Source organism: Poecilia reticulata, chromosome 21 (genome assembly GCF_904066995.2).
Source record: "Poecilia reticulata chromosome 21, P_reticulata-male-v2, whole genome shotgun sequence".
NCBI classification, from domain to species: Eukaryota; Metazoa; Chordata; class Actinopteri; order Cyprinodontiformes; family Poeciliidae; genus Poecilia; species Poecilia reticulata.
This window is the reverse complement of record NC_088850.1, coordinates 22,126,422-22,151,124: the sequence shown is the minus strand read 5'-3', so window position 1 is coordinate 22,151,124 and position 24,703 is coordinate 22,126,422. Positions and strand designations below refer to the sequence as shown.

The following is a 24,703-nucleotide window of genomic DNA, read 5'->3' as shown; positions in this document are numbered from 1 at the left end:
TATTTTATACTGTTGTTCCAGGTATCAAATTTCAATGTTTTTTGCTGCTGTAGCACTGAAACACTGAAAATTTGACACAACACTGTTAAAACAATCACTTGTTTAAATATTTATGTTTTGGGGTATACTGTAATGATTAATTATTTAGATAATAATTAATCTATAATTATTATCTAAACGTATTGTTAGGTGTTCATTAGTGCTGTTGTACTGTCACTGTTCCTTTAAGTTAGGAGACATTTTCTGGTTACACAAAGACTGTTGAGACACATTTGAGAGGGAGGGGGTTGTTGATTATGGACTAAAAGTGTTAACTTTATTATATTAAGCGCTGCCCTGGTATTGTTCAACTTTAATAAATCAATGTACAGAGCAAACGGTTTATCTGGTGCTTAGTTCTCCTAACAGAACATTATAATACATCAGAAAATTATTTGTCAATGAGTCACACATCTCAACTCCTTAACAAATGAAAAAAATATATAATAATATTACATATGAAAAAATACGTATACCACACAGGTAGGCAACAGCTGACTATATATATATATATATATATATATATATATATATATATATATATATATATATATATATATATATATATATATATATATATATATATATATACTGGTATACTTTTACCATTTCATTACATATATATATTCATCCATCCATTTTCTTTACACCCTTGTCCCTCAGTGGGGTCGGGAGGGTTGCTGATGCCTATTCTTTCCTCTGCTCCCTCCCTGCCCATGTCTGCTCTGCTTGCTCTGTTTCTGTCTTGTCTTTTTCTATACTTTTGGAGCCTTTCTTTGCACATCATCCAAATCCAAGTCAACCGATCTCTCAATGCAATTGATCCCATTTTCGACGAGAAGTCTGGGCAGAGTAGGGCCCTCTTGTCCTGCAGGGACACACCCGACGGGATTCACCCTGGATTTATTCATGATAACAGGATTTCTGCTGTTTGGAGCTTGCGGATTCCTGGCTTATCGACAAATTTGTGATGGACTTGGTCGAACTGGCGAACACTCAGACTGTTGGTGTGGACAGAGACGAGGACTCTAAAACTCACAAACGAGTTGGAATCGATCTTGGAGAAGTTGCTAGTTTCAGCTCAGTGAAACGACAAAACTAATTTAGATGATTGGGAACTGAGATGTATCGGAGAGACTTTAGGGAAGATTGAAATGTATAATTTAGGTCGGGAAAATTTATAATTTTCTCGACTTCATGTTTTGATGCTGAATTTCTACTGTTATCAAAATATGGGAAACATTAATTAATGTCAACTGCATCATTGATGATTTTAAATATTGTTGAAAGCGATTAACATACATACAATATAAACCCCACTTAAAAAACACTACAGAAAATAACAAAAGTGAACAAGTGGGTCAGAATGAAAGAGACTGTAGAATGGAAGGAAAGATGTAAGCTTATGAAAGATTTAAATGAACACATTGCATCAGAAGTTCTCTTAGCGGTAGGACGGAGGACGGAGGAGATCTTGAAAATGCAAATAACCTTAAATTTGCTGCTTCATACCTCAGGGCAGTTCCAGAAAATGTGTTTCAAGCCCTGCCAGACTCCTACTCAAAATCTGGTATAATGTTGCCGCTGTGTTGCAGGGATGCAGTTTTTAAATTACTCAGCATTCACCCCAGGTTTATTTTTGAGTTTCACTAAAAAGAAAAGCACTAACAGATTGCTGGTTTCTCCAAAAACAAGAAAAGGTTTACTGTTACTGCAGATTTACTTTGTATGAATGTTTACACTTAAAATACTAAATGCTGCAATATGGAAAGAAATAATAAACAAATAAATACAAAGTATATAAACCTCCTTCCCCCCAAAAAATCAGCAAAATGGGTCTTTTGTTTTATTCAGGGTGGAATCATTCATGCAGTCCAAGTTGTAGGTGCAATTCCAGCTTTCCCTGGGCAAAGAATGTAGCCACAAGTTGCCAATAGATCCATTATGTGTGTATACGTGTGTGTGTTTGTGAGTGTGACTGGATGGATGTGGCTTTTGAGGCAGGTATCATTAGGAAAGTGCTAAACAGTTTAACTTCAGTCGTGTCATCGTCTGGTTATTTCCTATTAAACTTGTCGTCACCTTCCAAAAATAATGGCCTACGTCATTTCTTGCCAAAAGCGATTTTTCTTTTCAAATATCACATTATGAAAGGAAAAGAATGTCAGGCTTTTCTATGGTAAAAGATTCATAGCCTGTGCTGTGAACAAACTTAAGCATGTGGAGTTAAGACTAAACTCTCTTTCAGATCATTCATTCTACAGGTGATTATTACACCTCACAATCAACTGAAGGGTCAACCCACTGCATTTATGAATGGCCTTTGTCTTTGACTTAGTAATTTAATGCCTTTAAAATTGAGTCTCTGTCTCTTTAAGAAGCTTCTGCTCTTTCTGAAACTCTGCCTTCAGGAAATCATCTCCTCTATTCACCCTTTAACAATGTTTTTACCAGTGTTGTGCTTGTATGATGAGCTCAACTGATGAGCAGTTCCCCCAGGTGTTTGCTATTTGCTACTGGCTAGTCTGAAGGAACTGAGTGGGGGAGTTGTGAGAAAGGGCTGCTCTGTGAGATGGAAACTTGGAATATGCAGCTCAGAGGAGGAGCTTTGTCCTCGAAGGCGGTGCTATGTGCACCCAGGCGTTTTGCATGGCTGAATGGTTGTCATGAGAGATGAAAGGATTTCTCAAACCTGCATGAAAGAATCAAATCAACACTCCAGGTATGTTTTTGGTGAAGAAATAACATTACAAGTATAACATGATGTAAAGTAAAGAAAGTAAATTTTACATAATACTGCCCCTTTAAACACAAAACAATAGGTTGGTTTGCTGTGAGAAACACCCGTTGTTAAGTACAGTGGAGGATCTGTGATGCTGGAGATTTTTAAAGAGTCCGTGGAACCTTGTTAAACTGAACGGCTTTATCACATTGCGCTAAATATAGTACAAGTACAGTACAAGATTAATACATTGCTTTTAGCATATTTTTACCAGGGGTGCCAGAAAATGTTATTTCTTTTCTTTGACGCACCACACAGACAACTTCATCAAACCTACAAAGTGTCTTCCTGTTTTGAGCGTAAAACATTTCTCTATTATCACTGTTATAAATGGATCATTATCCTACTGTGGGTCTTAACGCTTTGCTGATCCTGGATCTTTTCCAACATGACATCCAGAGCCACAATGTTATTGGAACATCTTTGCAAGTGTTGGACAGACTTCCATGAGATTTGCTGCACAGGTTTTGGGTTCCCAGGAGGCTGTTTTGTAATCAGCTTGATTACTTGGCTTTTCATCTAACTCCACTTTCATTTACTCCTTCAGTGGATTCTGCCAGAAAACATGAAGCGACACGTTGCTTGGTTTAAGCATATGCACCACAATCCAAGATTTAAAGCTTTAGGTTATAAATGTCATGATGACGCCGGTGTCCTCATGGCCACCAGGCTCCCCTGGTGGCCAGAAGGGCCTCAGAAAGCGCGAGAGAAGAAATGAAAAACAAAATTGAAAAATCAAGAGATTGAAACTAAAAAAAATTCTTAATCAGAACTTTTTAATATTTTGTTTTTCCATTTTTCATTCATTATTATACAATCTAAGTTAAAATGATGTCCTGAAATGTTATTTTCTTTCTGATTGGCTGACAGTTAATTTTATCAAGCTGCTTTGCTCCTCTTGCTAGCATAGCAAGAGCAAAATGGACAAGTTTTTAATAAGAAGAAGATAAAAAGAATTGTCCTACTAAGCCCCTGGTTGACTGAAATCAGAAAGTTTGAGGCAGAATTTCTGCTAACCAAATGTAATGATGATTAGATATTGAATAAAAGTGATGAAAAACATCCTAAACATTAATGTTTATGTAATATCATTGTCTGTGGGTTTGGAAAAGGGGTCCACAGCCAGAAACTAAAGGTCTTCGGGGGCCATGGCACAGAAATGTTTGGGAACCAATGGCCTTCCAGATCCCCACTATATTTTATTTGTAAAAACAGCAATTGTGTTTCATAGTTTACATAGCAGCATTTTTCCCACCATGTTTACAATTATGCTAGTAAATGCTACTAAATATTGTGACAAATATCACCTGTATCTAATATCCTCTAAAAATGGCAAAGAAAAAACAATCCTACAGTTATTTCTCCTCCAAACACCCTGATATCTTTGACCTTTAAATGAGACTTCATGTTGAAGTCTTTTTCCGTTTGTTGCTAAATTGGAAAAAATCGGTTCTTGAGTGCCTTTGAGATGATTTAGCTGCTTAATCTTATGGCTATTTGTGATTGCAGTCTGACGTTTTCCCCAGAGCAGCTTCTGAATCTTCCCTCTACTTTCCCCGGATAAAGAAACTAACCGTCTGCAGACTAGTTCTGAGTGATACCTCCCCGCTCGGTTAAGATCTCCTCCAGCTAAAACTAATATGCGTGCTAACAACTGCAATTAGCCAGACAAGGACATTTAGGTAAAATGGTGGCGATAAAGATTTCCTTTGGAAAAATGTCCTTTCCTTGTTGCAGAAAAGCTCACTGGGCTTCTAATGGAACAAAATCACCCAGGTATTGATTGCTATGTGAAGATTGCATTTGGGTTCCCCCGGTGTTCGTCCTCAATATCTCTTACCCCATCTGTTTTTATTGAGTTTGGGTCGGTCTTCTGCAACAAGACCTCCTCCATGCGATATTGCCTCCTCTGTCATCATCACCCGTGTGACAGGCCGGCACTGTTAACGGCGGCGTGTATCAGGGGAATCCACAGTGAACGGGACCCCTTGACACGCTCTCTTGCCATGTGATGGATGTGTTGAGAGGGACATGCCGGCCGCAGAAGTTTTAGGGCAGTAATTTTGCTTAACGACCTGGTAGAATTCTGTTGTAGGCTGGGGAGGGAGATGAGGGCAAAGAGGGCAAGGACCTCCATTACAGAAGACCCGTGGTCACTGTGCGAGACTGTAAGGCTGACTTCTTTTATCCCCCTGACTCCCTTTGCGGCAGAAAATAGCCAGCAAGACAGACGGAGACAAACGGCCCTGTTACAATCCGTTCAGCGCTGTACCTGCACCAGGGAGAATGCTGGGATTGCAGCACCTCCTGCTTCTTCATCCGTTAATTATCAGCTCCAGTTTCCATTTGTTCTCCCTGTCTGCACACATCCTGTTGCGTAACAGGGTCACCGACCTTAACCCTTCACCTTCATTAGTCCTTAATCGAGCTTTTCCTCGATTAGATAAGAGGTGAACAGGTGAGTCAAAAGAACGGATGGGATCTTTGAAGCTCTTTTGTTTTTGTGAAAGTTCGTCAGCGTTGTCGGCAAAGATTAGCAAAGTTAAATTGATGCATGATTCTTATCAGTGTGTGACCTGGAAGGAACAGACAGTTGTACTTTGGGAAACCTTCTTAGACCAGTGACCAGCGATGATGTTCTCACAGTTGAACAGGATCTTTTTATACGGTGCTAGGCAGAACTTTACATACACTCGTCATTGACCTGATTGTGGTCGTTTCCTTCTTACACCGTACCATTCTCATCTCCCTTCAGTGCTCCGTCTGGGATTTCTTTCATTGAGGTTGATTTCTTCATTGTAATTTCAACTGGACCAATCAGTGAGCAGAAGGAGTAGTCATCAAGGATTGATGCAGATTTTCTGCACTGCTTTAGAATTGTATTCTGCGTCTACATAGTTGTAGTTTGGCATTGGCAACGGAGGAAATGAACAAAGCCATTCTGTCCATGTTAGCCACACTCAAAAACACAGACCAATTAAATTTGGAGCAAGAGGAATATCAAATACATTTTATTGCTGGCAAAGATGTAAAGATGAACTGTAAAGAACTCCCCACAGGCTTACTTGCAGTTCACTTCTGGTGAATTTCGTACATCATTTGCTATTGTGTAAAATATAAAACTTCAACAGAGACCGCACCTCCAGCAACTCACTATTTAGTAAAAGCTCTAGGATGTCAATGTTACAAATACAGGAGCTTTATTGGTCTTTGTAAATTGCTCTCAAACATCAGTCACGCTGTTATCTTTTAGCATTAGAATAGCTAACAAGCGGCATCATTTTGCATTTCCTTTTGTTAGTTTGTCTCATAGAGAAAGTACTTCTGAACAATAACCTTGTTAGCCTGGTCAGCTGTTTTTTTCTGGATGTACTCACCATGCTAGCAGAGTATAAGGCTGCATTCCCTCCAGCCCTGTTTAGTCCACTTTGTCTGCTCAGTTCCTTTGACTGGAATGTCCAGGTCGTATGCAGAGGTGTGAATGAATAATATAACTCTGATGAGAACCAAAAAAACAAACTCTGGTCCACCTACAAGCCTCGGTCTTGGTTTGGATGAAGTGAACTTTGGTTCTATTCGAATGCATGTGTGAAGGCCAAGCGGACTGGAGACCACTCCAAAACAGGTAGTTGACTAAAGCGCAGGGCATTCTGGGTAAATACAACCAAAACAAACCTGCGAGTGTTGTGCTAGCGGTAGAAATGGCTTTTGGTCTTTTTACCGAAGACAAAAAAGAAATCCTACAACAGATAAAAATTTGATTTTCTATTTACATTTAATGGAGAAGGAAGTTGCGCTCAGGGTTTTGTGTCTTTTCTTTCAGTGCTTTTTGTTGCGGCGCCACCACAGGCAAGGAGGTGAACAAGTTTTTCAAATGGTTTGGTTCATTTGGCAGAGTGCAGTGTGTGCAGTGTGAAAGCAAACCACAGCAGCTAAAAATGTAACAGTTGTCGCCATTTTGGTCCCTTAAACTTCCAGCACCAGCTTGTTGTTTTGGTCTGATTAGGCTGAGTGTCTCTGCTGTGGCAGCAGCTTGAAGAAATGCTACAATTTGGGCAAATAAGAATGGGTCTATTTTTATTGATTTTCATGCAAATGTTTGTCTTTTAATAATTTTTAGTGTCAGTTATATAAAAACAACAATTACTTTGATCACTTTAGTTCCAATACTGTCTGGTCAATCAATCCTATCGCTCAGATTTGTTTTTCTCCAAGCACACGCGTCACGATCAGAGTGAAACTGCACCATTCTGATAAGACCCAAGATTTAAGCTGACTGAAGTAAATATCTGTGCAGAAATAAAATATTTCTATTCACAGTGCATTAACACACAGCATCCCCAGTTGCCATAGCAACTCAGTTTCACTCCAACACACAAATTCCCTTAAGTACAAAGAAACAGTGGATATTTTATTCACTCGGCAGCCTTGAAGGCACCACTGAAGGAAAACAAAGTTAGTCAGGGTTCCTGACATCTGAATGTGTTAATGTTGTCATCAGAGATGCAATGTGCTCATTCTTACATGGTAATTCCTGGCTTTAAAAAAAACAACCTCAGCTTTAAAAAAAACAACCTCGTCTTTATGCAGCATAAACAAGTGTGTTGTGTGCAGAAGCGATTTTGAGTCAGACTGGTGAAGTTTTTCACTGCAGCTGCCAAAAACAAGATGACATCACTGGGAGAGTACAGCCAGGCTGCTCTCTTTGCTGACTGTGTACTCGGCGTTGCTCTGCAGAGTGTGTGTGCGCGGATCAGAGAACAAGATCAAAGGAGAGTATGGGTTTCCACTACGGAGTCGGAGTCGTGTTCGGTTGTAAAATCGCAGAAAAATTGCGTGGCTTCATGTAAGGAACATCATGGTGACTGGGTTTAGCTTTGTTAACGCAGTAATTATAAACGGCAGAAAACAACATCTGTTGCCCTGTGTCACATCCACTTTCCCCGTCGTCCATAATGAATGTGATGTTTATGTTAGTGGGTCAGAGTTCACCGTATGATTGTTCAGTTCCTTCCAACCTCACGCTTGACTCTCTATGTGGCGTTCACACTTTGCAGACGTTTTTGGTTTATATCTGTTAGCATCTACTAAACATCAGCAGGTCAAAGTTTAGGTAGGAATTTGGCGGCACCATGGTCAGCCTCCCATGATGGCTGCAGCATCAGGCGCCTGTCTACCCACAGCTTATGCTGTTTGTATTTTATTTGGACGGGCCATACTGAAATGAAACTTTCTCGTGCTTCTGTACAATAACAGTAAAGGTATTCTGATTCATTCATTCTGACGTACCCAGCAAGAGTGAACATCAGGCGCATGTGCAGAGACTTCCTGGATGAAAACCTGCTGCAGAGCATCTTGACCTGAGACTAGAGCCGGGCAATGACTCAAAGCACATAGCCATCTAAAACTTCTGTGAATGTCAGCCAGAGTCCAGCCTAGAATCGGATTAAACATCTCTGAAGAGATCTGAACATGGTTGACAGACGTTTCCATCCAACCTGATGGAGCTGGAGAAGAACTACAGTGAGGAATGAACCAAACGTTCAGAAAGGCTTGAGGTTGTAAAAGCTCCCCAAGGTGGCTCAACAAAGTATTAAGCAAAGGTTGTGAACACTTTCCAGACGCACTGGAAGTGACACAGCCTAATTTGTTGGATGTTCAACAGCGACGGCAGAAGTCTCTGTTGGTAATGTCTCTAACCAGGGACTCGTCTCCAGATGGGCTGCTTGTTGTTATCCACCTCCACCTGCCTGAAATCAATCACCATAATGAATTTTAGATCCTTTTCAATCATGTCTACAAAATGACATCCTTCTTTACATCCTGTTGGATAATCCGAGTAGGGAGACGCATGCTTAGGCCCCTGGTGTTCTTCCCTCTCTTCCTTCCCTCTAAACCAAGTGACACTAACTAATTGACTTGCAGGACAGCTTAATAAAACTAAAAGCAGGAAGCGTCATCTAGCTGACTCATTACATAGGCTTAATCCTTTATAGTTAATTAGCTTTTTTTCCCCTCTGTGTCAAACAAGGGGAATTTAGAAAACCGTCAAGGGTAGTGACTCCGTTGGCCTGCTGGCGTCGAGCAGGCACATCCTTAGGCCGATGACTGGGGTGTTCCAAATGCGGCGGCGTTCACCGCTGTGAAACATTCATGTGGCCCGGGAACATGGAGTTGATCGTGCATTCGCTGTTTCCTGCCGAAGCACATTTACTCCCAGCCATGCGGCTTGTGCATTTTTCAAACGGCGGCACGGCGTGTGGGTGAATGGGTGTTCCAGCGTGGGTGGTGTTGCACTATGCCTTTGTACGCCGTGTTTCTCTGTCTGTATTTTTGACTCGTGAAAAGGCCCACAGATTGGATTCCAGTGAATGGACCTGAAGAAGACGGATTTGGATCCCGTTGCGTAATAACCCCCGAGTACAATTACGTCTCGCATAGAGGAGAGGAGAGAAGGCGGTGGAAAGGAACGGTGTTAAGACGCTTACAAAGCGGGTAAAACAAATGTATGATTTATTTAAAGGTGCAGCAAAGGTTTTCTGCTGATTTGCATGCCATAAGGGTCTACAGAAAATAGTTAGCACTGACAGCAAGTGGGGGAGGTGGAGAGAACTAGATGGAGGAGAAGAGATTAGCTTTATACACACAAAAACACACACACACACACACACACCTTGGGCAATTTAGATAGTGAACTGTGGGAGGATTCAGAGTACCCAGAGAAATCCCACGCTTGCAGAGAGAGAACATCCAAATTCACAAATCTTGGAGACATAGTTTCCAAGATTCATATGAGAAAGATGCAGAATCCTGTCGGAAAATATTTGATCCACTTAGCAATGTGCCAAAAGCAATATTTGTCATCCAAATTGCACTGGCTGTCCTTAATTAAATATATGTTTTCTTGACAGTTGTTTTTAATGAAATACCAACTTTTTTTCTTTGAGAAGCTGTTGGCTGTTTATAGAAAAGTGGAACTCATTTTGACTCATTAATATTTATTATGGGTGCACGATAGTGGGAATTTTTATATTGATCTAATACTAAGTAAATGCTGTAGTGTGAAAGCGAGCCACACCAACTGAAAGTGTTTGAGTTTTGGTCTCCAGTGGAGCTGAGTCTACCGGACAATCAGGTGTGAAAACAACACCTGGTTACGCTAAGTGTCTCTGCTATGGCAGCAGCTTGAAGAAATGCAACAATTTGGGAAATAAGAATAGGTCCGTATTTGTTGATTTTCATGCAAATCCCTCAGATTGTTTTTCTCAAAACACAAGCATCATGATCAGAGTAAAACTGCACCATTCTGATGGTAAGATCCAAGATTTAAGCTGACTGAAGTAAATATCTGTGCACAAATAAAATGTTTCTATTCCCAGTGCATTAACACACAGCATCCCCATTTGCCATAGCAGACTGCCCCTGGGCAGCAGTGGCTACTATGTAGTAGCTTCCCACCAATACTTGTGAATGTGTGCGTGAATGGCTGGATGACTGAATGTGGCGCCTTTGGCTTCTATAGATTTGATGAATTGCTGTAAAAGTACACTCCATTTTTTTATATATCATACATGGATATATTATAATCTGAGTTTTTGAAAAGTTGTCCTTTTGGAATGGACTTTTAAAATTCTCGGTCTTTGTGTCCACAGGAGTTGCAAACAAAGCAGGGAATGTCAGTTTTGCAAAGTATCCGTGTTATCATGGAAAGGACGGAAAAAAGTACAATGATATTATCATAGGGTTTTACTAATCCAATACCCATGTAGAGATGAAGCGATGTGGATTGGTGGGTCAGATAGGTGACCCACCAATCCACCTATATGACCCATATTTTCTGAGTGGTTTGACTGATATGACCACATCAAATACTGTAAATCTGCTACTTCTATGTTCATATCCTGACATTCCTCTTTCCTTTCCTCTGCAGGTCATGGAACCAAAGGGGTGTTTGAACTTCTGGCAGGTTGGAGGAGAACAAGGGAAAACCTTCCCTTCAAGGAGCGCGTGGCCGACGCCTTCGCCGACGTGATGGTGTGCTACACCATGACCAGCTCGCTCTACATCATCACCTTCGGCATGGGAGCCAGCCCTTTCACCAACATCGAGTCGGTGAAAATCTTCTGCCAGAGCATGTGCGTGGCCATCCTGGTCAACTACTTCTACGTTTTCTCTTTTTATGGCTCCTGCCTGGTGTTTGCCGGACAGCTTGAGCAGAACCGCTACCACAGCGTTTTCTGTTGCAAGATCCCCTCAGTGGAATACTTAGATCGCCAGCCAACATGGTTTAAAACCATGATGAGCGACGGCCACGACCTGTCCACACACCACGACAGTGTGCCGTACCAAAATCACTTCATCCAGCACTTCCTGCGCGAGCATTACACCGAGTGGATTACCAACACCTACGTCAAGCCTTTCGTGGTCATCCTTTATCTCATCTATGCTTCTTTTTCATTCATGGGATGTTTACAAATTAGTGATGGATCGAACATAGTGAACCTGCTGGCCAGTAACTCGCCAAGCGTTTCGTACGCTGTGACCCAGCAGAAGTACTTCAGTAACTACAGTCCTGTGATTGGGTTTTACATCTATGAGCCCATCGAGTACTGGAACTCCACTGTGCAGGAGCACCTGAAGACTCTCAGTCATGGCTTCAACAAGATCTCTTGGATGGACAACTTTTTCCACTACCTCCGTGTGGTGAACATCAGCGCGTCGACCAAGAGTGACTTCATCAATATTTTGAAGGCTTCTTTCCTGCGCAGCCCGGAGTACCAGCACTTTACAGAGGACATCATCTTCTCGAAAAACCGCAACACAGACGAGTACGACATCATCGCCTCGCGCATGTACTTGGTAGCGCGGACCACAGAGAAAAAGAGAGAGGAGGTGGTGGAGCTCTTGGAGAAGCTTCGCCCCTTGATGCTGATCAACAGCATCAAGTTCATTGCCTTCAATCCCACGTTTGTTTTCATGGACCGCTACAGTTCCTCCGTCATCTCGCCCATCCTGACCTCAGGCTTCAGCGTGCTCACCATTCTCATCCTCACGTTCTTCCTGGTCATCAACCCGTTGGGAAACTTCTGGCTCATTCTCACGGTTACGTCCGTGGAGCTGGGCGTCTTGGGTTTGATGACCCTCTGGAACGTCGGCATGGACAGCATCTCAATCCTGTGCCTTATTTATACTCTCAACTTCGCTATGGATCACTGTGCACCACACCTGTACACTTTTGTGTTGGCCACTGAGCACACTAGGACGCAGTGCATCAAGTTGGCACTGGAGGAGCACGGGGCTGCCATCCTGCAGAACACGTCCTGCTTCGTGATCGGGATCATGCCTCTAGTGTTTGTGCCTTCCAATTTGACCTACACGCTGTTCAAGTGCTCCCTGCTCACGGCAGGCTGCACCTTGCTGCACTGTTTTGTCATCCTGCCCGTCTTCCTGACTTTCTTTCCGCCGTCCAAAAAGAGGCACAAGAAGAAAAAGCGGGCGAAGCGGAAAGAGCGGGAGAGGGAACGCGAGCGGGAGAGGGAACGGGAGGAGATAGAGTGCATCGAAGTCAGGGAAAATCCTGATCACGTGACAAACGTTTGAGCAGTTACTAACGTCAGTGATCAGAAACCATGGCTTACTGGTAAACTCTCAGATGCTGAGGCATCTCTTACGATGCAGGGGAGTGTATGGTGTCCGCCACGGAGTGTTTGCTCCCTAACAGCAGCTAAGCTGACCGGGTTCTAGCGCAGCCCCAACTGGTCGATCATTCAGTCCCTCGGTCCAGACAGTGTGTCATTAGCACAAACTGGTTACTTAAGCTTTCCCCAACTCCTAGAAATACAAAACCATTTAGTTACCAAAACTTGCCTGCTAAATCTTTAAAGAAATCTGCAGAAATACGGTAATATGTGGGTATTGATGTTACCAGTTATGTGTTCATCTCCTGCAGTCATCTTTCAATAAACAGATGAGGGTCATCGAAGTTCCTTAAGGGGTGGACACTGCGTCAGTAAGAGTGATACGTGAGCAGATAAAACAGACAAAAACGACTCTGCACACACCTTACTTTAACCCCCTCAGTATCAGCAAAAGGAGACAAAACCAAATCATGTGCAGAGAGAAAAATACAGTAGGCCGGAAGCCCACTGCATGATTTTCTGTAGCATCAAAAATAGCTCAGCAACAGCTGAACCTGGCAGATGGCTTACACTGTGTCCGTTACGAAGAACTATCTTCCACATTAAATTGCGAGGATAGAACTGTCAAGGTTCAGCAAAAGCAGAGGGAGAAAATTCAGTTTGTTCCAGAGTTTGTAGAAATTCTTAGGCAGGGGCCAGAAAATGCTGCAGTGAGCTGCAGAGGGCGAGAGCCGGTGGGAAGGGACTGTTGTGCAGCAGCATTTCAAAGGCAATAAGCCTAACAGCAGAACTCCAGTGTTGTGCATTGAAAACGTTAAAACCAAAATGTCGGCTTATTATGTTGAGCTCTTCAGCGGATCAATCACAGCAGAAACTCTCAGTTACGGTGCGGTTGGTGATTGTCTCTGTGTCAGGTTCGAACTCCGTTCAGTTCCTATTAATGGTGCCAAATAGTGTACAGAAGCTTTTGTTCTCTAGTTGTTTTTTTTAATTCAAAATAAAATCTCAGTGAGTTTTAATATTCATAAGAAAAGTAATGACCATAAATTGAAAACCCTTCATCCCAAAGTTGACTGCTGTTGATTGAAAGTGATGATGCAGGTTTTACAATAAAAATAAAAAATGAGGCAAGTAAATAACTATGACCTAGTATTGTGAGGAAAAAAATTACCTTGGAGAAAAATTCCAACAAAATGCACATTGTAATTCTTAATGATTTAGCAGATTGTTCCTTCCAGATGAAGTAGTTTTTTTCTGAAAGCTGTGGATTTTATTAATACAAATTTAATTTCTGGGATTTTTTTTTTTTTACTTTTAGATCTAAATTCCTTTAACCATTTACACTGACAAAACAAATAGAGCCAAAGTTACAAATTGTTGAGTTACTTTTATACTTTTGACCAGGTTATATTGATGCACGATGTTTAGAATTCTAAACAGAAAAGCAGAGAGAAAGGAAGAAAGCTGGCTAGTACTTGGCTTGGGCCAGTATTGGTACGGTAACATCGATTAAATATAATAGGGATTCAGGTTATAACAATGCTAATACGCAAATTTTAAACAAAATACAATTAACATAAACTGATTGAATTAATTTAAAATAATAAATACTTGAACTCTTCCTACTTCTGCTAATATACCATAGTGAATATTACACCCATGACAATACAATTATTATTTTGGTCAGTAACATAGAATATGCTCCTGCGGAACTTAGTAGTAGTATAGATTTATTGTGTAGATTATGAGTGATGGCCGGTGCTTCTGTCTTGTTTTTTACTACTGAAAAGGTTTAAAAACAAGCATATGTCTTGTTTTCGTAAGCAAAACGAGGCCTGGATTTGTTAGGAAAAAGTAGTAGCAGCTGATGGTACAATTACATCAGACAAAAGCACTGGAGTTCAGATACTACTATCATTGTAAGAAAAATAATTTAAAACATCCAACAAAAGTTGAGGGAAAGCGATTGGTTCATTTTTTCTGAATGGACCTCACAGAAAGTAATTTCTTTACTGTTGGGGGATTTGTTTTACTTCACAAATACTAACAAAACGTAGCCTGTTGCTAACATTTGTTTCAAAATTATAAAAAGTGGTTGTTGATCCCTTCTTTTGAAAACAATGTGCCTGACCTGTTTCAGAAGCAGTCGGTTTAGCCTGTTCTCTAAACATTAAGATAATTTTGTTTCTTCTTCTGGCACGCAGGATGGAGCAGGAAGCCCTGCTCTAAACCCCAAATGAATAAAAGAAAACTTCTAGTTCTATGACACTGTAATTAGCTCCTCTTTTAACAAAATTTCAACTGTGGGAACGTGACGGAACATTTCAGCAGTTTTCTAGCCTGGTAAAAACCAGTCCCAAAAACCAAACCAGAGGGTCTGGACCCTCAGCCATTGAAAAATGGTTTCTTGCTGGAAGGGTAGACTCTGTTCAAGTTTCAAATTTTACCCAATCGCCAACGTTTGATTGGGTAAATGCCAGGGCTGTAAAATCCATCCACCATTGCCAAGATAGCAGTGCTGAGCCAAACAAGACGGCTATAAATGTTCATTTAAAAATTTGGAAGCATAGCCAATACAAATTTAATGACTTTGTTCACTTCCTCTGCTGCCATTGCTAAAAGTACAGGCAAATGACAATTCTAAAACAGTGCAGAAAATCAATGTCAAAACTCCTCCCTCTGTTCGCTGATTGGTTGAAATCCTACCGGAAAAATCCAGCTCAATGGGAGAAACCCCATTGAGCACTGAAGGGAGATGAGAATGGACCTTACCACAGGTGCCGCGTTTCATTGGCTAATGCCCATTTTACGTCACAGCGCAGCTACCACGTGCATGACCGTCTCACGAACACAAGCTACAGTAGTAAACTCATGCTAATGTACATTGTGGACTAGCAGACCTGCAGAAAGTTTTTGCGTCAGGACTCGAAAAAGAATGGTTCTCCACTGTCAGTGGATATCTGCACAGGCGATGTCAGGTATCCTGATCGTGTTTGTGGAACTAAAATTTACAGATTTCCAAAATCTGAAACGGAATGTCTTGCTTGGATCAAAGCTTGTGCACAACCGCGTTTGCAGCTCAACCGTCGTAGGATCAATAAGAACAAAGGAGTGTCTGCTGGCGTAAGTATTATTGCTTTGCTTTCTTTGTGTTTAGTGAATGAAAAAAAGAAAGTCAATAATAAACACATCCATTATGAAAACCTTTTAGCCAAGTACAGCATAATGGCAGTACCGATACCACATCTACATCTTGAAGCCTGTCTGTTACAGTCTTACGTTAGCTGAACAGATCAATATGCAATGTGTACCGTATCTGACATACATTAAAGATTTTATTTTACCTGAAAAGGCTTTTTACTAAACTGTAATCGTGTTAGTCATGCTAATCATGTTAGCCACGCTAATCGTGTTAGCCACGCTAATCTTGTTAGCCTCCGAGTACCGTGTATCAGGCCTAGGCACATACAAACATTTGCCAACAGAAATCACCCTCAAAACCATGAAAGCCTGACTTACCCAGCCTTGCAAGAACAATAGGCAGGGGTGAAAGTAGTTTTAAATTCTTGGGGGTACATATATATTATATATATATATATAGACCTGTCCAGGGTGACCCCGCCTCTCGCACGGAACGTTAGCTGGAAATGGGCACCAGCACCCCTCCCAACCCCACTAAGGGACAAGGGCGTATAGAAAATGGATGGATGGATATCACTTCTTTGTGTGCTTTGGAGTTTCTGTGCTAATTAATTTTTTTGCAAAGCAATAAAAGCTGGTAGCTCTTGAACTGCTACCACTGGCTGCAATGTTGACACCTTGAGATGCCATGAGACCTAAATCCTGAACATCATGGCATGGAGGGCATCCCAGTTTTCCATGTCTAGCATATAACCATTCATTTTAGCTTTTAAACTGGTTATATTGATAATCAGTAGCCTAGTATCATGACCCGTTTGTTCTGAAGATCCTGCAGCTTCCACTTCTCTTCCTAACATGGCGCCTCCTCATCCTGACTCTCATACTGATAGGAGGAACCACAGAGCTCTGTTAGGTTAAAGCTAATCTTCTGAAGTTGGGATATTTTTCCTCCAACAGGTTCCAGAGGAATCACCTCAAACCAGATGTTGGACTGGATTTTATTTCAATGTCATTTGTGAATGTTAGAGTCTCATTTTCAACAGTGGAGCTATAAAGGTTGAAAAAGGTTATTATTTTGGAGAAAATCTCATCAACATCAATATTTCCACTAAATAAGAGGGACAAATCTAAATTGTTTAATAAAGGAAAAGCCTCTCAGACTCTGAGCCCGACAGCACCAAACTATTATTTTAATATTAGACAATTAGTTTAATTTCACATAATTATCGTGGTAGAAGACATTTGTTTGTTAGATACTTAATGAAACATATTTACCGTGTTTGATGTTTGTTGTAAATGACGTATACTCACAAAGAACGAGGTAATTAGTTCAAGTTTGTCGTTTATTGAACGTTCAGAAACTACATCGGCTGTGATGAGCCACAACAAAGGTAAAATAATCTGAACAGGTGATCAACACTAAACCACTCGCACCTTTTTACTCTCCATCTCTCTTTGTCATTTAAGCCCACCCGTCGCCATGGCAACCTCCTGCGCTCCACAAGCCGACCCGACATTCAGTCCGTTACAATATTAGATTTGCAGGCTTGATATTTATTTTGCATCATTAGCCTCTCATGAACACAGAGGTGGTTGATTAGTTCATTTTAATCTCCTGCTCTGCTGTTATTTTGGTAATGGAACCGAAATGCACAGAATTGAGCAACACCTTGTTGAAACAATAATCACTGAGATTATTCGTTGAGTCATTAATTTGAACATGTTTTGTTGATTTTTTTGTTGTTGTTCTTTCATAAAGGTATGAACGTTTTAAGCCAATCAGAGGAGGACATGCTGCTCTCAGCCTCCTGGCGGCGTTCAGTTTGTCACCTAATGCCGAGATCGACTCAAAACCTTCCGCGATCGTCGTGTTGCACCGCTGCTCTAGCAAAGCACGAACAGTTCAGAAAAAAATATGAAATGAGAAAAAAGGTATTTATTAACTGATTAAGTCGTGTTTTAGATTGTTCTTGAAAAACTAATCAGTCACGGCTGATTAGTGGGCGCAGTCACGGCTGCACAGTGAACCCATTCATGTTTTACAGTTCTCCTCTCTCTTGCAGGTACTGCGTACCCCTGCTAAATCTTTGAGGGGTACGCAGTACCCTACCGTACCCCCTTACGTTCACCCCTGACAATAGGCGTCAGTGATCTTGTCCACAGCTATATTTATGCTGAGGGTGTGAGGATCTGCTGTTTTTCTCATCGACCGGTAGCATTTAGCTGTGTACAATCTTGGAGGCATCGCGTTGCTCAAAAACCTTGATGTCGTCCAAAAAAGATGACATGAACTTGTAGGTTCCCCTGTCCATTTTCGTGGCTGATATTTTTTGAAAATCCGGCAGAAATGCTACACTAATCGACTCAGAAATACTCTGCAGAAAAAGTCCGTCGAAATGACATTACACATAGAAACTAAGCACTGCGAGGCTTTGTTTGTGAGACATGCAGTCACGTGAGACTTTCAAGTCTCACGTGACAGGGGCATTTCTGGGCGGAGCTTGGTAAGGTCCATGGAGCAAAGTTGCATAGGAAGATGATGAAGAGGCTGGCAGTTTTTGACTTCATTTTGACTTTTAACCTTTGGTATACTTGACACAGAACAAAGCTCATGCCTAACAACAACTGACTCCTCTTTGCTGCAAAAAATCAAATAGAATCACATAAATAAAAATGACATTGTTCTCCACACATACTAAAATGGGTATCTTCGCCTCCCAGGGTAAACAGCATTATCATCTTCTACCACGGCCTGATGAGTGTCCCTGTTGAACTCCCAGAACAAACCCCAATAGATAACCTCTGGCAGGCAAGTGTTAGCTGGTGCATTGTAAAAAATAGAGGGGGCCCCATCTGTGCACACATATAGCTGATTATAAGCCAGTCGATATCTTCCTAGAGGGCTGCTAAAGCTGGTTTAGAGGGAAGAGTTCCTGTTTTGTTTCTTTGTACCAGCACCAACAAGGTAAGGTTTCCTTGTACAGCTCTACTAATGCCGCGGTCGGAAGCGGGGTTGCAATCTTCACGCAGAAGCAAATTTTATTGTGGAAAATGCATTGTTTCACATAGCGAACATTTTAGTTATTAAATATCCTACTGTTACTGAGCCCACATTTATGTGCACCTTAACTTGATTTTAACATTTTTGGACAAAAGTAATAAATGGAAAAAAAAGACAGAGAAAGAAAAAATGTTCCCAATAGTCTACTATGAATGAACACTGTTAGCGGGGTTAGAACGTGTTTGTGTGAATTTCTCACTGAAGTTGCAGTTTCACCAATGAGACATTGCCCCTGCAGAAGAATTAGGCCTTTTTGTAGCCATTTGCCACAGCAAATGCAGTGAATGTCGCATACTGTAAAACCCATGTCATGTATGTATAGCGAGATGGCATGAAATGTTTGAATAACGGTACTGAAATGCAAATCTTAACTAATTTACTTCCCAAAAATGAACTGTGTTCGCATGGCATTGTGTTGTATGTATGCATGTATTTCTTTTTTTTGTTAGTTTTTCTTCTTTTTCTTGTAAGAAGTCGCCGTATTTTTAGAAATTCCTTTTTTTTTTTCCTGAGCTGTGGTGACTTCTGTTTGTTGTTGCGATGCATATTCTGTGACACCTTGTGCTGCAAAAGAACAAAACGAGTCATATCTGTTCCAAAACAAAAAGCCAGAGGACATTTGAAGTGTAAGATAACTGTAAATTGCTCTTTTTTAAAAATATTTTCTATAAAAAGTATTAACACCGAAAGATTTTTAACGACGGAATTTTGTTAGAAAAACAAAAAAAAAGAGGAAAAAAAATATGAACAAAGTAGGCCAGTAATAAAAAGTGGAATGTTACCAGTATGCTACATCCAGTTTGTTACACAGCTGTCAATGATTTTTTTGTTGTTGTTTTGTTTTTAATGGATTTTGAGGCCACCATGAATGTTTTAATGAATCATGTTTCTTGACACATTTATCATCACGAACTGACAACACAACATTTACGGGAATCAAATCCCTTTGCAGCTTGTTCAAAAAATCTGAGCAATTGTGCTACGTTACAGCAGAAAACCGGTAGGTTAGACATGTAAAATATTGTCAAAATTATATAAACCTTTGATGTATTTCACTCTATAGCAGGCAATACCTGGTAGCAAAGCTATGTAAACTCGTTGCTAAATGCTTCTCAGGCTTAATTCCCAAATTTATCTCCTTTAACATCTTTGCAGTCAACATTTCACTACATCCTAGTAGGCTATAGTTTTGTCCAAGTGATTGCACGCTATACTGAATTTAGCAAAATTTACCTATTTGCATAGAAAGTAATTAAAAATGATTTGGAAAAAACAGCTAAATCATAATCATCTTATCATAAGCTGTTAAACAAAATATAATTAGGGGATGGCATTATTTTAGCCAAACATTAAGTAATCTGTACCACTGACTATAACTACAGAAATCCAGACAATTTTTCAAAGATAATTTTTGACTCTGTAAAAAAATGACAGGTTCTGGTAATGAAAAATGCTTTAACAGCCGAGCCCTGGGGACAGTATCAACAACAGCATTAAAAGTCAAACAGACGGTATTTTGAGCACGGCTGGCGTAATGCTAGGCTAGGCTAAAGATGTCAAAGCAATCGTAGCTTGAGTTTTCTCTAACACTATTTCCTGTCAGTAGTAACATTTGGTTCAAAGTCAGACTAAAATGAGACAGATGATCAAAAAGGACACCTTTCCATGACAGAATTTTGCAGTTTTACTGATTTTATACAGAATTCTTCTCTTGCCGTGGGACGTTTTCTACCAACAGTACATTTAAATCTGCCTTAGAGTCATTTTGTAGCCGCTTTGACAAGCAATGATTTCTAGGAAATTTCTATATTCTGTTTATGGTTTTCTGTGAGGAAATATGTTCCCTGGATGTTACTGATAAATATTGCCGATACTGCGAACAGTTATTTTAGTGTAATCAGGGATTATAATGGCTAATATTTTTAAGAGACTCAGCTGGTCTGGAAACAGGGTGTAATATTGAATCTTACAAATGTTTTATGATTATCTCCATGATGCATATTCAAAAGCACAAATACCAAAAAATAAATATATATATATATATATATATATATATATATATATAGAGAGAGAGAGACATTTGTTTAAATACAAGGATATGAAATGGTTTGTTTACAACACAGAAGTAGGAACGGATCTGATGGCAACATGTACATGTGAAATGTGGGAATGAAGAATGGCCCAGAGACTGTGAAAAACCCAGAAACAACACAGGGTGCAGAAAGCAAGAGGGAGCATTCCAAAGTGACAGCAGCAGCCACAGAGTTACAAGGCATAGCAAAGTTACATAATCATTTCTAAAAATCTAAGTTAATGGAATCTGCATGGGACACGTGTAGCTAATATTTTATTTTCCTAATATCTTTAACATCTTAACTCTATTTTGTTATTTTCTGTCAGTTTTGAGCAACAGGGTAATTATAAGAAAATATTGCCGCTGTAAGTGGAGTCACAGTTCTTCCAAATATTGTCGAGTAGCAAGACATGAGTTTGATCCTTGTTTAAATAATAATTAAAAAAAATAATTAAGTGTTATTCTGTTCCCATTAAAAATTGTGTGTTAAGTGTAGCATTAGCCGGGTATAAAATCAGCCTCTTGTTCTACGCTGTGCTTCGTACAGAGGGTCTGGGTTTTTCAGCTGCTGAGAAACGATGGCTTCTTGGAAGTATGGACTCTGTTGAGGTTTGAAATTTTACCCAGTTAGTACTGTTTTTCTGTTAAGTATGTAATAGAGGTGTGACGGAGGAAAGAAAACCTCAAAAATAGGGATTCTAGCTACAACGCTTCCAGGAAATTGGCTTCGCAATGTTATTTCAGTACTTGGTTTGGCTAAGGAGCCCTTCTGGTGACATAGGCGAGAAAAAAAAAATCCCCATGACTTTATAACTCTTAGGAACGACTTCATTATAACAAGTAATGGCCACAACTTAATATCTCCTGAACATGTGTTTTTTTTTCATTCCCCATGTCACCAAATGGGGCCAACACGGACAGAGCGACTTCGTTCACTTCCTCTGCTGCTGTTGCTAAAACTACTGGCAGACTATCATTCTTAAGCAGCACAGAAAATCAAAGTCATTGCTTTCCTGATGTTTGCTGATTAGCCTGGTAGAAACTTTAACAGAGGAATCCAAGTTAATAGGAGAAATATCCGTGTCATTTGTACTTCATGTCAGTGATTAGTCAACTGGTGCTAACATCACTGCAACAATATGAATTTATCTGAATTCAAAAATGAAACCTTTATTGTGGCGGTTAGACAAGGCAGATCAAATGAATTCATACTGGTCACAGTACATTAAACTTCCTTTTGTAGCACAGTCTTTTCAGCTTCTTTCTTGATAGTAAAAGTTAGCTACTAGTCTTCTATTAAAAATGCCAACTCAAAGACGCTCTAGACTAGCGGTTCTCAACGTGGGCGGTACCGCCCCCCAGGGGGCGTTCAGAGGATGGCAGGGGGCGCTGGCGGACATTTTTACAAAAGGGGGGCGCTGGGATGCCTTTGGGGGGCGTTTGGTCGAAGGTAAACTTTACACCTTAAATGCACAACAATACCAGTTTAGACTTTGAGCAACTTGGTAAAACTGCATTGTGTAACATTAAATCATGCTTGGCTGCAACTGTATCGATGGCAGCTCTTCTTCTATTCAGTGTTTGTAGTTTCTGTTAGCTTCTTGGCGCAGCTCTGTTCTCCTGCTACTGGTAGCTAAAATAACGACACCCTCACTGTGTATCCCTCTGAAAAATGAACCCATTTAAATAAAGAAATCCCTCCATGGGTGATACCACGATAGAGAGCGTTCATTTTATAGCGTTAACACCGGAGCTGTAAGTGGTCCGGTATGAAACGGGGATGATAGAACAACACAGCACTTTTAAATTTCAATAATCAGAATTCAGAAATTGTTTCCATTGTTTTAAAAGGTTTATGTCAGTCTGCCTTTTCCCCATCAATACGCTTCCCGACCGCCCTGCACCTTAGGGAGTTAAAAAAAAGACGCGCACATTGCGCAAAACTCTGAAACAGGAAAAGAAGGACATAAAACGGAGCGACGAACTAGATGTGAATTATGGCATGAAAACAGAGAATCCAACGCTGAATAGTGAAAAAATCAACACATGATGTGAAACATATGATGATTAGGTGGCGCAGCAGGTGATGAGTGAAGATTACTGAGCGTCAATAAACGATCAAATAAATGTAGCAACAGGAAAGAAACTAAAGTGGACATAGCAATAAACCAAGAGAGGATAATACTAATCAAATGAAACTAAATGGAAATGAATGAAGAACAAAATGCAACAACAAACTAAGAAACTAAAGTAAATACAGAGGAATAAACTGGTATGGCAAGACCTTTCGATCAATAATTAATACAGTCGCCAGTTGCCATACAGTCGTATGGCAAGAATAAACAGACACTATTTCTAGATAAAAGGTAAAATAATATTGTTGAAGTGCCATGGGTTTGTTGAGACCACATTTAATACTGAGAATAAGTGTATCTTAAAGAACTGATCACTTATTTATGTTTTTAACTAGATTTGATATATTTATTTCTTCAATATTATTTTTCATGTCAGTGTTAATGTCATGAGGCTGATGACTCCATGACACTTTCAATTTGACTCATTAGGATTTTATTAAGAACCAGATTTGTTCTTTGTAATTTCTGTCCAGTAAAACTATTAATCTATAAATCAATAGACAGGTCTATATAAAGATATAATCCATGTTTCTGTCTCATATTTCTATGGCATTAAAAGGATCTGGAACTTTAGTTTTTCCACTGAAAGCTCTGGTTTGAACAATAAATGCCATGTGGGTGAAATTTATGGCTGATACTCTAATGTCCCATTCTCCTGAAGGCAGCACAGAGCTGCACCACCAGAAACCCACAAACACTGAAGAGAAGAAGAGTTATGATTAATGTAGTTACAGTTCTATCCATGTTTTAATGTTGCAGAGCTCAGTCGTTTGCAAATAGATCAAAGTTTAAACTGGCATGTTGAACATCTTTTATCTGGTCATTTTGTGGAACATTTACAACTAGAAAATGGCACAAAATAAAAAATGTTTCCACTCTGACTGGCTGCTGTTAGACCTACCAATTTTAACTTGAATGTTTGTTGCATTTTTCTTAAATGCCTGTGAAAATAATTTCTATTCCCATGACCTTTTTGTTCTCTGGGAAATTATTTTTAATGATAAATACAGAAACAAGCATAAAAATCAAAACATCTACAATAGTGATAGTTATATTAATAATAAAATAATGGTCAGTGCAAAGTAGCCTGCAAATTCTTTGGTGGGGGACCTGGATAAAGGCTGGGGGGGCGCTGGGCTGAAAAAGGTTGAGAAACACTGGTCTAGAGGCTGAAGCTTTATTCTATTCCATAAATATTTATGTGCAAACATGCACTAAAACATCTGGCGCAGGGAACAGATCATTAGTTAACAGTCACCTAGTGTTAGCTGATGGCTAATTCATTGTAAAGGTGAGAGCTTTGTGTTTTGTTGTACGACTCTGTAGTCAGACTACATCACAACCTTCATTGGAGATTACATTTGACCACTGACAAAGAAGAAGATTAAGTTGTAGTGTTTGGTTAATATTATTTCCTACGGTGTCGTCTACGTGCCAGAACGCGTTCAGTTTGTGCAGCCGAAGGACAGCACAGCATCTCCACAGTGCAGGGCAATAAAATTATGCAATCACAATTTGCTCTCGGAGTGATCTACGCGGCAAAGCTGTTTCTACTACAGCCTCAGAGGACAAATCGCTGTTTTATTGTAACTCATCTATCTTGTACGTCAAGCCGTGGAGCCACGAAATAGGCTGCTGCTGCCTGCATTCATCAAAAATGTATTTAATAGCTTGTAGTGCAGTGGTTTACCATGTGAAATATAATTTGATATCCATCCATCCACAGTGAAAAAAAATGGACAACCCAACAAAATATTTTTCTTACTAAACAATATTCTAGATTTATCACATGACTGTAACTGGACCAGCGATGTTTTTTGCGTACATTTTGTT

General features: G+C 40.1%; 1 protein-coding gene across 1 annotated transcript in view; it reads left to right on the top strand.

The window, feature by feature from the left end:
* The window catches only part of ptchd4 (patched domain containing 4), a 44,541-nt gene extending 25,099 nt beyond the window's left edge, over window positions 1-19,442 (top strand). Inside the window, exon 3 of the mRNA XM_008398570.3 lies at window positions 10,752-19,442. Within this exon, the coding sequence (XP_008396792.2) occupies window positions 10,752-12,421 (1,670 nt within the window). The 3' untranslated portion in view covers window positions 12,422-19,442. The remainder of the gene's footprint in view (window positions 1-10,751) is intronic.
* Window positions 19,443-24,703: the final 5,261 nt, after the last annotated feature.